At 39.2% G+C, this 14570-nt stretch overlaps 1 protein-coding gene across 1 annotated transcript in view; it reads left to right on the forward strand.

Annotated features, from left to right (window-relative positions):
- Nucleotides 1-1843: 1843 nt before the first annotated feature.
- Nucleotides 1844-14570, forward strand: part of LOC122483769 (fatty acid desaturase 2-like protein FADS2B) — a 38222-nt gene continuing 25495 nt past the window's right edge. Inside the window, exons 1-3 of the mRNA XM_043581139.1 lie at nucleotides 1844-2440; nucleotides 11051-11161; nucleotides 14062-14259. Coding sequence (XP_043437074.1) covers nucleotides 2114-2440; nucleotides 11051-11161; nucleotides 14062-14259 — 636 coding nt within the window. The 5' untranslated portion in view covers nucleotides 1844-2113. The remainder of the gene's footprint in view (nucleotides 2441-11050; nucleotides 11162-14061; nucleotides 14260-14570) is intronic.

Below are 14570 nucleotides of genomic sequence, written 5' to 3' on the forward strand. Positions count from 1 at the left end.
TGTGCACTGAGTGTTTTCAATGCCAACACCAATGGGAGGATGTGAAATTCTTTGGTTATCTCCCCCAACACACACACACACACACACACACACACACACACACACACACTTCCCACCAGTGTATTTGCATTGTGTAATATAGCAAAAGGACATTATCTCAAGCTTACATAAAGGGCCAGCCAACCCCCCGGACAAGCCCCATACCTGCCCTAGACAAATTTACAATCAGAATATTGTCTTCAAACTTCAATTTTATTGAAATTCTGCAGGTAACCTGAATGTATGTGTATAACCTACAAATATGAAATGTCTATATGTCAGGTATATGAAACTTCCACACAGAAGTCATGGAAACTACTGAGGGTTTCTGTAAATATCACAGTGTTTATGTTAATTTAATGAAATCCTGAGAATAGTGCTTCTTGCATTTTACAGATGGGAAAACTAAAGCCCAGAGAAGTAAGGTGATTTGCATGACGCTCTATAGCTAATACATGATAGACAGAAATATGACCATAGGTTCATCTAGTTCCAAACTTCATGTTCTTTATTTTTTTATGGGGTCCCTATTTTTTTAAACAAAAACCTGCTCTCTCTGAACTATAAAGTAACATATATTTATTTGTAGAAAATCTGGGAAAAAGTATTAAAAATAAAAATGAAAAAGTGTTTCAATATCACTATGATCTAAGCTAATGCCAACACTTTGACATTTTTATTTCCAATCACATACTATTCAGTAAATAGAATTTTGCTATTTTTTCACTTTTTATATTGTAAACATGAGTCCATGCAATTAAAAATTCTATAAAAACTAACTTTTAATATATATATATAATATCAATATGTACATAGTTTATCAGCCTTCTTCCTTATTGCTGGTCATTTAGGCCATCTCTGATTTTAACCATTATAAAAAGTACACAACAAAACCCTTAGTATATAAATCTGGGGCTGAATTACTGATGATTTACTTAGGACTGATTTCCAAGTATGAAAATGGACATTTTCTATTATTTCGTGCTGCTGCTTTATTTTTAATTAACACCCTCCCCACAACATCCACTACACTACCCCAAAATCTCTCCTCTGACTCATTTCTAAACCACTGAGTCAAGTTATTGTTATATATGTCTAGACCCTAGGTTTGGAGAATGCAAGGGGGGAAAGTCAGATATCTGGAATCTGGAAGTCTGGATCAATGCACCAATTCACTTGTTACCAAAGTGATTCTGACATATTACCTGAGGACTTCAGCCCATGTTACCTCACCTGGAAAACGAGAATAGTTTTCTACCAGGTACTACTAATAGTACCTCCCTCAAAAGACTGATGTGAGGATTAAATCAGATAAAGCAACGGCTTTATCAGATTAAATCAGATGTGACAACGGCTTCGTAAATCATCATGCAATCTGGCAAACATCTGTTGCTATTACCTTTAGACGTGTGACAGATTTAGACGGCTTTCAAAGAATAAAGAGAAAAACTAGCTTCCCACTCATTGCTGTTTTTGATACATTTAAACCTTGCTTTCAAAAAATATTGCTTAAAAAAATGAAAACCCTAGGGAGAAATAACAGCTGTCATACAGAATATCTCCCAAGTCCCCCAAGCATTCGTGTCATCCTGGAGATTTTGATACCTTTTGTTCACACGTGGAATTAACAAACCTAAATGTCTCTATCCACAGGCACGCCAGAGAGCTGGGGAACCCAACTCCATGGAGTGGCAGTGTAGGACAGCCCTGTGACTTGAGTCTTGCCCCGCGGCCATGGGGCGGGCCACAACTTTCAGACCAACTGTGATTGGTCAAAGCTCTTTACCAGGGGACATTTAATGATGAAAGAGGATGCTGCTAAGACATCAGCCCGCAGAGAGAAGGAAGGTGACCAAGACTCTAGCAGGGCAGAGAAAATCAGGACAGTCAGAGAAGTGTGAGGCTGGGGATGAGCTCACTGTCAGGATGGTGAAGAGATAACTAGGTTAAAAAGTTTTCTGTGCAGGCATCACACTGCAGTAGAAGAAGAAGGAAGGAAAAGTGTCATTTTATGGTCTAATCAGAGGCAAATATTAGAAATTTCAGGAGCCAACTCAGAAATCAGAGGGGTACAATGACGACGAAGCTTGAAGACAACCATACAGGTAATGGGGACCTTGTAGGAGAGGGTCAGCCATACCTGGGTGAGAAGTATCAAGCGAATGGGAAACCAGTAGAAAATGGTAGAGGAGAGATCTCTGTAAAGCAGGAGGCAAATGGAACGTGTGGCGTGCCCAGAAAAAGTCTCAACATGTACAGCTGGCAGGAGATCCAGAAACACAATCAGAAGGCTGATCAGTGGCTGGTGATCAATCGCAAGGTCTACGATGTTACTGGCTGGGCCAACAAGCATCCAGGGGGGAGCCGAGTCCTCAACCACTATGCTGGGGAAGATGCCACGGTAAGGAACTCAAAGCTCTGCCTTCTCCCTTCCAACTGGTGGGTGGCTGGGACTTGGCTCTCTTTCCCAAAGCATTTTGAGTACGTGCTCAAACTCCACAATTGCTCATCTCCTCCCAAACCAATTTTTCAGGATTCCTATCCTGCAAGAACCTGAAACCAAATAAGCCTCAAGGACTAGCTCCTATTTTGGGATGGGCTCAGATGCTGACAGTGGATACTGTTTGTGTATTTTGGATCTTGTTTTCTCTTGGCGTTGTGTTTTGAATTGGAGTCACTGTTTGCTTCCTGGTTTAGTATAGTTGACACACAACATTTCATTAGTTCAAGTGTACAATATAGTGATTCAACAACTCTATACACTAGGCTATGCTCACCACAAGTGTGGCTACCATCTGTCACTGTCTTTTAAGAAGAAAGTTACAAATGCATGAGTAAAATTTGGGAAAAATCACGTCTGTGCCCATCTAGAAATTTCTCAGACTCTTATAAATGGGGTGTGTAAAAGGAAGACAGCAATTCACATGATAGGCATCAAAATGTTAACAACAATAACACAAACCTACAATTATGGATAGTGCTTTTCTAACCCAAGTCACAGGATCAGTTCAGATGATGTGCTGGCAAAGATGCAGGCCTTCAACCACCTTGGAAATAACTGATAAACTCACTCAGCTTGAGACAGCTGAGCTGATGAATCTTTAATTTTCTGATGATGTTTATCTCTAAGAAGTTAGGGAAAAAAATATGATTCCACATCCAATTCTAGCCAACAAGGTGGAATTAATTAATAAAATAAAACCATCAGGACTTTAGGATAAAATACCCATGCCACCTTGGGATTCATATCTTAAGAATGAAAATCCTGAGCATGGCCAGCCATGTACCCTAGACTTCATGTAAGTAAATCCAAAAATGTTTGGAGAAAAGATTCTTGCAAAGGAAGATGCTTCAAGAAGAATGGGAGGCTCCAGAGGAGTTCTGACAAATATAATACCCCATAGCTACTCAGAATTCAGGGAGCCTGAGCTTGGCAACTGGATATATGAACGTGGGAAAGTTGTTAAAATGCTCGCGGCCTCTGCTTCATCATTTGTAAAATGGAAATGACCTTACCAATCTAACTGGTTTATGGTAAATGGGACTAATGCTTGTAAAGTGTTTAGCACAATGCCAAACACTTAATATTAAGTTTCATTAAATTTTAACTATTATGATTTATCTCACTGGCATCCATAGCCTCAGAGGTGTGATTATTATTTCCTGTTTACCACCAGCTTAGAAATCTTGATTATATTTGGTGTCATCTGATTGGGAACAGAGGAGCCCATGGTGGAGAAGCATCATTCTCTCTAGTGAAGGAGGGAAGGACATAAAGGACCTACAATCAGAGACTTACTCTACAACCTAAGACGTATTTGCAGGTTGTGCCCTGAAAGGCAACTGTGGACTAAAGAAACTATAATCTCTGTGAGCTGACCCTCAACGCATGGCTGCACTGGCCCAGATGAGAGAACCATTCTTTTATTTTCATGGAAACTCTCCTCCAAGCTTCCACCCTCCTGATAAAAGGGTAATAATGATAGTCTTTCCCACAAGATCATTAATTTACTCATTCATTTAGTCATCCATTCTAAAACCCTTGTTTAAGGCCGAGCATAATGATTAAGAGTACAGGTTTGGGAATGAAAAAGGCCTGGCTTGTATCTGAGCTCAACTACTTACTAAGAATGTCTTGAGGAGGTTGCTGAAGCTCTTGGAGCCCCAGCTCTTTTATCTAGAAAGTGGGAATAACAACACTTTCATCTTAGCCTTGTGAAAGTCAGTAGTACTTATGGTGTTTGGCACAGATTAGATACTGAAAAAATGGCAATGTTTTTGTTTTATTATTACTTAGTTCTTCTGAGATGGGTTCTAGTTTTCTCCAAAGAAAAGATTCCATAAAACAAAATCAGTATATCTACTCCTGTTATTTCCCATCTGAGTTGTCTGATTTTTTTCAAACTATACTATTTAAAACTAATGGCACAGTGCTAATTATCACAGACTAGGCCCAGTCTTCTAATCTGTTGAGAGTTTGCTGGGGAAAAGCCAGAAACAAACTGTAAATCCAAGAAGAATTGATTATATAGTTATCAATATGATAACATATGATGGGCTGTTTTGCAATTATTAAATGAGGATGACAAAGCATTTGAGGACAAGACATGCAAGTGAAACAATATTTGGCCACAAGTTTCATGTAAGGCAACAGTATGTTCCAGGACCATGAAAGGAATAAACACAATCTTGTGACGCATGTACATGAGCAGCATGTCCAGGACAAAGAAAGCAAGTTAAGTATCTTGTGTGCTGGTCAACCCACTTCTTATCTCCGGACACCACACTCTAAGTAGGACACTGAGAAACTTGAGTTCTTTCTCGTGAGGATCAAAGGACAATATGAGAGGGAAATGATGAAAAAAACTTAGAGGAAATACAGAAAAGTCCATCTAGCTATTTGGAGGACTACCATGTGGAAGACAGGAGAGTTGTGTGCAATTCCAAAAGGATGGCATGGAGCCAATGGAGGTGAGGCTAGGGCAGAAGAAGAGAGGATGTGCACAGAGGTGGAGTGAAAATAGGATTCACGTCAGGAGTAAACACCCAGGCAAAATGGGCATCTCAGCTTAGCCGCTTTCTTTTTAGGACAATATTGGCATGTAGTAAGTGCTCACTTAGTGTCAGTATGAGGAGCATGAGGAGGAGAGGACGAAGGGAGAGGAGGGGTAGAGAAAGAGAAAGGGGAAGGAGAGGAAGGGAGTTGAAGTCTGAGCCATGTCTTCCCCTTCTTCCTCTTTTTCCACCACACATAATGACACTTCTCTGGTCAGCATCCCTCCTCACCCCCAATCAGCACAACAAAACCAACCAGGATTTCTAAGTATTAATGAAGGAAAGTAATAATAAGTAATAATAGTTGTATCTTCTCTAGGTTGTCAACATTTCTTAAATTATCTGGTTCTCACTGGAACAATGATTCAAGTAGAAAATAGGTGGAGAAGTAGAGAGAGAGGGGGGTACTGAGGTGCTAATAGGGGAACAAGGCATTGACCACAGGAATGTAAAGGAGGGGGTGGCTGCAAAGGATGTCTAAGAGACATAATTTATAAAATGTGATGAGCGACTGGTTAATTGTTGAGAAACAGTCTGTCTGCCTTGTGCATATGTGACATAGTGAACTAGGTGACTATATCCATGACAGAATAGGGAAGCCAGGAGGATGAGCAGGTTTGGGAGGGAGAGCAGAGAGAGAGAGAGAACTGGGGCTGGAGCTCAGCAGAAAGTATCACAGAAAAAAATCTCGGTATAGGGAAGAGCTTTCAAATAATGAAAGTTCTCAAACAATGAAATGAGTTGCAGTGGAAAAATAACCCTTTGCTTATTCCTGTGGGTGAAGGGGAATCTGGGTGACTTTAAGTGAACATTCTCCATTCCAAAAAGGCTTTCTCCCAGATAAAGGGCAAAGACGGCATTTTCCTTACAAACTGACCTATTCATAATTCATGTACTACCCAAAATATGAGGGGACTTGTTCTAGCCTTTGCCTTGGAGCACATGAGACCAGAGACGGGTAAGCATAAGAGAAATTACTCAGAGATGTGGGAATGCATATGTGGTTGGGTGTTGACTACTCTGGTGAGCTTTTGTGAGGTGAGTAAATCAAAATCCATGATCTAGTTATCATGTTTTGTAACTCTGTGTGTGTGGGGGGGAGGGTGTGGGGGGGGGGGGGGTGGGGGGGTGTGGGTGTGTATAAACATTTGCCATTGGTGTTTTATTTCCTGAATTTGGGAAATTTCAACCCACCCCAGACGAACTAAATATAATATAAAAATGCAATCATTTATTGATTTATTTATTTGGTCTGATTTCCAAAGTCTAAGCTCTTAGCCACTAGGCTAGATCCTCAATAAGTTTTAACAGTGACTGAATAAATTAATGGAAGAATTAATAAACCCACTGGGCAGAGTGGGTGCCATTATTATCCATATTTAGAAAAAAACCGAGGTTTGAGAAATAAAGTAATTTGCCCAATATAAACCAGCTTACTCCTACTGCACTGTGCCTTAATGTGAACAGGAAAGGCACACTCCTTGGGTGGTTGTAACACAAGATTTTCCAAATGGAATGATTGCTGGATTTTAGACCATACACACCCTCCTGGTTGGGTGCCTTTGTGAAGGGCATAACCTCTCAACAGTACTTAAGTTGTAAAGGCAGGCTTTTGTAAAGGCAGGGAAAGTCAGAAGGACTTTCCATATTTTTCTCTTCCTGTAGGGATCATGCTTCTACAATAAAGCACATCTCCCCATCTCCCATTCAATAACAGCAGAAAGTTAGCAGGATTTCTAAGCTATTTGTAAAAGCAAAATGGTCACATCTTTCCTGTGTTGATATTGTTTTGGAAATAATCAGTTTCGGATGAATGTTGGTACAAATTTATGAATAGATTGAGGAGCAGGATTATGGTTGAGAAGGTAATCAATCAAAAGACTGCCAGATGAAATGGGAGATGCTGGGTAGGGAAGAGAGGCTGGTTGTTAAGACCTATGTCCTCTGAACTCAACACATTTGAATGCTTCCAGATTTTTCCTTGTTAGAGAAATCCTATACTCATCTCTTCATTCTTCCTTTCCCGTATTCATCAGGCATTCACTGATAATATGTCATATTCCAGGCAGAGTGAGACAGTAGGCATAATTTAATCAATAACACATGGCCTTAGTCTTCAAAAACTCTTAAATACCTAGGAACAAATTTATCCAAGAAGGTTAAAGACCCACATACTAGAAAATATAAGACATAAATGAGAGAAACTGAGGAAGATATAAATAAATGGAAAGATATTCTATGCTTATGGATTGGAAGAATTAATATTGCTAAAATGTCCATACTACCCTAAACAATCTACAGGTTCAATGCAATCCTTGTCAGAATTCCAATGGTATTTTTCATAGAAATAGAATAAACAATCCTAAAGTGTGTACAGAACCATAAAAGACCCCAAACAGCCAAAGCAACAATTAGCAATCTTGAGAAAGAACAAACCTGGATTTCAGTACATGCTACAAAGCTACAGATGAATGGATAAAGAAAATGTGATACCTATGCATGCACGCACACACACACACACACACACACACACACACACAAATACACACAAACACAGTGGAATACAATTCATCCATAAAAAAGAATGAAGTCTTGTCATTGGCCCCAACATGGATGGACCCATAAAGCATTATGCTAAGTGAAATATGTTAGAGAAAGACAAATGCCATATGATGTTATTTATATGTGGAACCTAAAAAATAAAACAAAAAACCAAGCTCATAGATACAGAATAGATTGGTGGCTACCAGAGGCAGGAGGTTTCTCCTGTGAAGAAGCTCAAAAGTACAAGCTTCCAGTTACATTAAAAAAAATCACGGGGATATAATGTACAGCATGATGACTATAGTTAGTAATACTGTATTACATATTTGAAAATTGCTGAGAGATTAAATTTTAAAAGTTATCACAAGTGAAAAAAAAATTGGGGATTATGTAAGGTGACAGATGTTAACCAGACTCATTGTGGTGATTACTTTGCAATGCACACGAATATCAAATCATTCTGTTGTACACCTGAAGCCAAGGTAATGTCAATTATACTAAATTTTAAAAGAAACACAAAAAGACCACCTGAGAAGGGGCAAGTACACAGCTTCATTAAAATATAATTTGAAAAGTTATAGAAGCTAGAGGAGCCCAGAGAAATCATAAATAACTTTACTGAGTTAGGGGAGACAATTTGTAATCTGAATCTTAAAAGATGAAAAGGAATTTTTATAGAAAGAAAATGGAGGAAGTCAGTCAAGACAAAGGAAACAGTATGTTCAAAGTTTCAGAACAATAGACAGGCATGGAATATTTATTGAATGGAGAGAGGTCAGGTCTGGTAAACAAGATGGTTCATGAAAGGTAATGGTGAAAGGTGAGCCTGGAGAGGTAGGTTGGAGCCAGAGGCAATGTGAGGGGATTAAAACCTAATGTGGGAAGATATTACTATCCGCCCAGCAGATACATGCTGATTTTAGCATCATTCCAATCTGGCATCACTTCTCTCTTAAGAGGCCTTTCAGAATAGTAATTATACATGTTATGACTGGAATAAACCTTTACAGCTTCATGGCTGTAAAATCACATAGCCTTTAGTTCAAATCCTAGCTTACTATCTACCTAATTATTGTGGCATTTTGGACGAGATGTTCTCTCCTCTGAGACTTGGTATCTTTATCTTTACAGAAGAAGCAATGGAATCTCATAGATCCAAGGTGATGGTTATGAATTGGCCCATAGAGTCTCTTGTACACAGGATATACACAACAGATGTTAGAACTATCCCCTCTTCCTTTCAGTTTACCCACTCTCCTTCCTTCAGCAGGAATATACTTGCCCAAGAGTGTTGATAACATAGCCTGTTTTTACAAGTCTTTCAAAAAAAAAAAAAAAAGGATTTCACGACTTCCACAATATCCAGACTCTATTAGGAAATGCTTTTACATCAAATATCTAAGACTACCCAAACTCCTTTGTTATGCTGCTCATCAGTACAATGAAAAGAGGTCCACATAGCAGGGCAATGCCTACTATGCTGGAAAATTCTGTTGGTCTTTAGGCTATGTGATTACAGCATTGCCTGCAAATCTTGCTGGGAATCAGAAAAAATGATGAACCCAGAAGAACATTATCATCAGCATACTGTTCCAGGACTCTGTATGACTGCTCAGAGTAAAACAAAATTTCAATGGCTTACCTTTCTTCTACACTCTTAACTTGATCCATGAGAATGTTTTCCATCCTAATCTGCTTTTAAACAAGTAGAATATGATTTGCCACTATGGATCATTCTGAAATACTTTAATTCCTTTCTTAATCACAGAAAGGCTCTCTTCCTGGTTTGGGAAACTAAGTTTTAGACCCACAGAATGTGATAGTTAAGAAAAACTTTTGAAATTATATAGTGCAGAATTTCCCAGGGTGGGTCAGAGGAAGTATGCAGAAACAGAATGAGCAGTAGAGACTGGACTGGTTCTAGCAAATACAAAATCCTTTTTCCATCATTTAATCTAGAGACCCTTAGAAGAAGTAAGTCTAAAGAGTTGATACTGCACCCTTTTAATTAATGTTATTCATTATATAAACACCCTCTTATAAAGTAGGCTTCTATGTAGTTCTTAGATGTATCCAAGGTTGCTTTACACTTTGAAGATGGAAGGTTCATTATATTCACTAAAACAATTTAGAGTTCATACCACATTAGGCTTTGGAGTATAGGAAGAAAATCTCTGAGTTGTTATATTGAAGAGAATGTAGGTAGTAAGTTATTAGCACTTGAAGTATATATACAAGAAAGATGGCTAATATGTTGATTTGCTTAATCCCTACAATCACTTTATGAATTGGTTGGCTATTACCATCACCCTTACGTTAGAGAAAACAGAAGCACAGACAAGTTCAAGAAACTTGTCCACAATTACACAGCTAGTAAGTAGAAACCAGAATTTAGGTACAGAAAGACCACTCCAGGGTCCACTGTCTTAGTCAGTACTATGGAACAACAGCACTTTAGAGTCATGTGTGTGGCTTCCACATATTCAAGTTATGATCTTAGTTATATTTCCTCATTTTTGATCACTCCTGTTCTCAAAGCTGCAATAGCAGAAAGTCTAATATCTACCTCTTGGAGAATTCTCCTTCCCCAAAATCTGTTTAATTCTTTGGGAAGGAAGAGAATATCTCTTACTTTCAAATACAAGCAGGATATAGGAACCACCACTGTTTGTCACAGCCTGTTTGAGGTCCTACTTAACATGGACCTGAGACGGGGAAAAACAGTTGGTCACCTCTATGTTCCTGGCTGTCACAACCCTTGCAGAGATTGGCCTAGTACTTTTTAGAAAGAATGATGAGACCCCTCCAGTGAAAAACTTGTGAAGAGCGTGTACTTTAGACAGCTCAGACCTCAGGGGCTGTGCTCCCTTTCTCTCCTGTGAATTAATCCTACACTATCAATGTCAACTTTAACCATTTTTTTTTAAGAACTTAATTCAAATGTTTCATTCCTCTTGGCTTTGGCCAGGAACCAAGAGGGATATTTGATGGGAGATGTGCTTTTCACAGCTAGTCATGGTTGCTGCGTGCTTCTATGTGAGCAACTTTTACCACCCTGATGTTGGGCTTTGAAGATTCATCATGGCTCGCTAATTCAAGCAAACTAATTCTTCTGGTGCTCAGTAAAGTAAACAGTGATCTCTCCCAATGCTCAGGAATATCCTGGCTGTGTTGGGCTTGCCTAATGAAGCAGTGCTTCAGGTAGGTAGATCTCCAGCATTAAGCTTTCATAGAGTATCTCCAAGGGTAATTTTGATTGTTCAACTTGAAGCATCAACCTGGGGTTAGAAGAAATCCTCTGTAATAGAGTCTGCTGATTCCCAAGATGGGCACAGGATGAGGTAAGGAAGGGGACTATTCTGTAGATAAGCATGTGTCTGCTAAGCCTCTATCAATTCTCTGTGATTTACAGGATGTCTTCAGAGCCATGCACCTGGACCTTGACATTGTAAAATTGTACCTTAAGCCACTGCTCATTGGAGAGCTTGCCCCAGAAGAGCCCAGCCAGGAGAGAAACAAAAGTGTGAGTGGGGTCTCAGGACCCTTGAACATATGGAGGGATGGGGACAAAGGCCAGTGGAGCAATTCCTGACATATCCAAGAATTGATCCTTTTTTGTGAGAAACTGACCATTATGCCTAGGTGAGCCTGTAATAGCATAAATGAGTAGTTTCTACATATTACAAAACAATGTCATCCTCCTTAGACATTCAGAACTCTTAAACCTCTGTGTAAGAAAGGAATGAATTGTTTGGTCCTACAGTACCCCAGAAGCTCTGTGTCTCTAAGTACCTCCTTTATGTCAGGCACCTACCAGATACAACTTTTGTCCAGTGACTGCTTACAATTGCTTGATGTCTGTGCCTATATTCACTGCTAAAGTAAGTTTCATGAAAGCAGTATAGATGTATGTATATTTTGCTTATCTCTGTGTCCTCAAGAACCCACCTGCACAGGATCAGACATGTAGTAGGGACTCCATAAATAGCTACCAAATGAAAGTTGTGAATATATCCTAACAGCATGCCTTTTTACATTTGGTGAAATTATAGTCCAGGGAAAATAAGTTACTTTCTGAAAGTCCCATAGTTGGTGTATCAAGGAACCAGGATTCCAAGTCACTTCTTTCTGACCCCAAGGAAGGGTGCCACTCTTTCTTTCTCTACTACTTTGGCCACCTGAAATACCGTCTTCCAAAGGACAAGGTCTTTATAAGATTAGACATTCACTAGGATGATTTTACATAAGGCTTAAAAGGATTTTGACTAATATTGAGCATTTCATTTTTTTTTTGCAATCTGTTTTGTTAAAGCTGCTTACATTCTGTGTAATTCTTCTGAAATAATTTGTACCCAATATTGACCCATATATCACTGTGAGGAGAATAGAATTAGCATTATACTTCTGCTTCAGGAAATGAGGAAACAAACTCACTGAGGAACAGGCAGATTCTGAAGACGCATAACTCATTTTGTGTAGACCTCAGACAAACACTTAGGCTCATCCCTCAGGCCCACATGCATCCCACACAGCTGTGTGTCAGGAAACCCAGTCCTGTATTTGGCAGCAAGGGCTCTGAGGCTGCACAGCTTAGATTCACAGCCCAACTCTGCCACAGGTTGTATGGGTTCAGGCCACTTCCCAAACCTCTCCATGGCTCAATTTCTCTCTCTGTAAAAGAGCGACGACAGTTGCACCAACTTTCTAGAAGATATTGGGGAATTATGGAAAGAGTTAAAAGCGCTTCAAGTGCTTAGAACAGTGTCTGGAATGTAGTAAATGCTCAATAAATTTTAGATACTATCATCATGAACTCACTCGTGGCAACAGCAATTGACAAACCTCCAGATATGTCCCCATCATTTAGGGCAGGAGACTCTAGGGTAAACAAAAGAAACTGATGCAAAGCTTAATTGTTTCTGCTAAAATTTTCTTGAAGGAAAAGAAAATCCACTAATGGTTGATAACTATAAGACAACCATTCATTATCTAAGAGTATTGGTTTCTGGGGGGTAAAGTTCTGCTGAAATTTTTCTTTAGTGCATCTATGTAGATACTATGTATGTGTGCAAAATAATACATATATACTCAGATATATGTCTATAGACAATTAATATGAGCACAACACTTGTGTCAGAAAGCATAAGTTGAATTCCTGCCTCTATCACCTACTTGCTGATGATTTCAGACCAGTGCTCATCCGGGCTTGCTGACCCCTTACTCTGTACGCTAGGTGAGTTGGAAAATATGACCAGGTTGGCAAGCACTCTAGAGATGCCTCTTAAAGTTATCCATGGTCACCAAAATTCCAAAGTTGATGGAGGCTTGAGAGATGAACCCAGGAAACAGATCTTTTAAAAGTTGAATCAGTGAATTTTTTTTTTGCTTCTAGAATTATGTTCATAGAATTTGCTTCTAGAATTATGTTCATATATATATATATAAATTCTCTCCTTTCATGTATCTGAACAATCCTGCTCTCTTTCTTATGCTCTGGTCATTATGTCACCTGTCCTGGTTTCAAACCCATTCATTAGTCATTAAACAAAGAGATATTTCTTTCCAGCCCTTGCACTGACTCTACAGTCTGACTGGCAAGCTTATAAACCAAGACTAGCCTTGCTCATGCACCCACATGCACATATGCATGTTACATAAACACAGAACCAGGAAACCCCCACCCCCCACAACACATATCAGCAGACACACACTAATGCCACCAGAGATCCTGCCCTGTTTCTAAGGATCCATCAATCAGCTCACAAGAAAATCATCCTTTGAGCTAATCCAAGTGAACAGCATTTTTTTGTCCATTTTTATTTTATTTGTTTTAATATAATTTATTGTCAAGTTGGCTTCCATACAACACCCAGTGCTCATCCCAAAAAGTGCCCTCCTCAATGCCCCTGCATTTTTCTGTGTTCATCATTTTAATGAAAGGGTCCTTTGCACATACTGAACTGCTGATGATGTAGAAAATTCTATGTAAACTGTACCACTAACTACAGTAACACAGATCCATATAGACAACACAGTTCTCCAAAGCATTATTGGAGATCAATCAATCAATACCTGAAGCAATACTGATGGTTTGAAAGGCAACAGTTAGACACAATAACCATCTTCACAGCCCCCCTGCCAAAAAAAACCCCCACAAATTCTGAGCTCCAAAATAGTTTGAGGACAGTTTACAAACTACTACTCCTCTTTCTATTCTCCAGGGAAAAAAATGTTATCATAACTTTTCAAAAAAGTTTTGTTTGTTCATAGTTTTATGTTTTTAATATTGCCCAATTAAATTTATTAATATAATTAAATTTGTATTCATAAAATTAAGGTACTAATAAGGTAATATAATGGATTATTGTGTTCATTTGTGTTCCCTGACGGAACTAATTCCTTCCTTGAACATTTATTTCTCAGTCCCAGTTGGTGGAAGATTTCCGAGAATTGCGGAGAACATTAGAGGCCATGAACATGTTCAAGGCCAACCCAGCGTTCTTCTTCCTTCACTTCATCCAGGTCTTGATTTTAGAAACTCTGGCTTGGCTAATAGTGTGGCATTTTGGCAGTGGCTGGGCTGTGACAATATTCATCTCCTGCCTTCTCACAATTTCCCAGGTAAGCACATACCCTAAAACCAAGCAGTGGCTTTAGGGGACGATTCAGAATTGTTTCCTTCTCCCTTTAGACCTGCACCAGCTGCTGTCTGACACCTCCTAGCAAGCTCCTCATCAGTGTCTGACACCAGCAAGTTGCCACACCTTGCCAGACCCCAGTCTCTTGTCTGTAAAATAAGGATAATTTTTGTGGAAATGTTATCTACTAACCAAGTTAACGTGAAAACACCTAGCACAGTGACTGACACATAGGAAGTATTTAATTTATGACAGATGCTAGTCTTTGCCCAATTGTACCCATACCAGTTCAGT

Source organism: Prionailurus bengalensis, chromosome D1, assembly GCF_016509475.1.
Source record: "Prionailurus bengalensis isolate Pbe53 chromosome D1, Fcat_Pben_1.1_paternal_pri, whole genome shotgun sequence".
Lineage (NCBI taxonomy): Eukaryota > Metazoa > Chordata > Mammalia > Carnivora > Felidae > Prionailurus > Prionailurus bengalensis.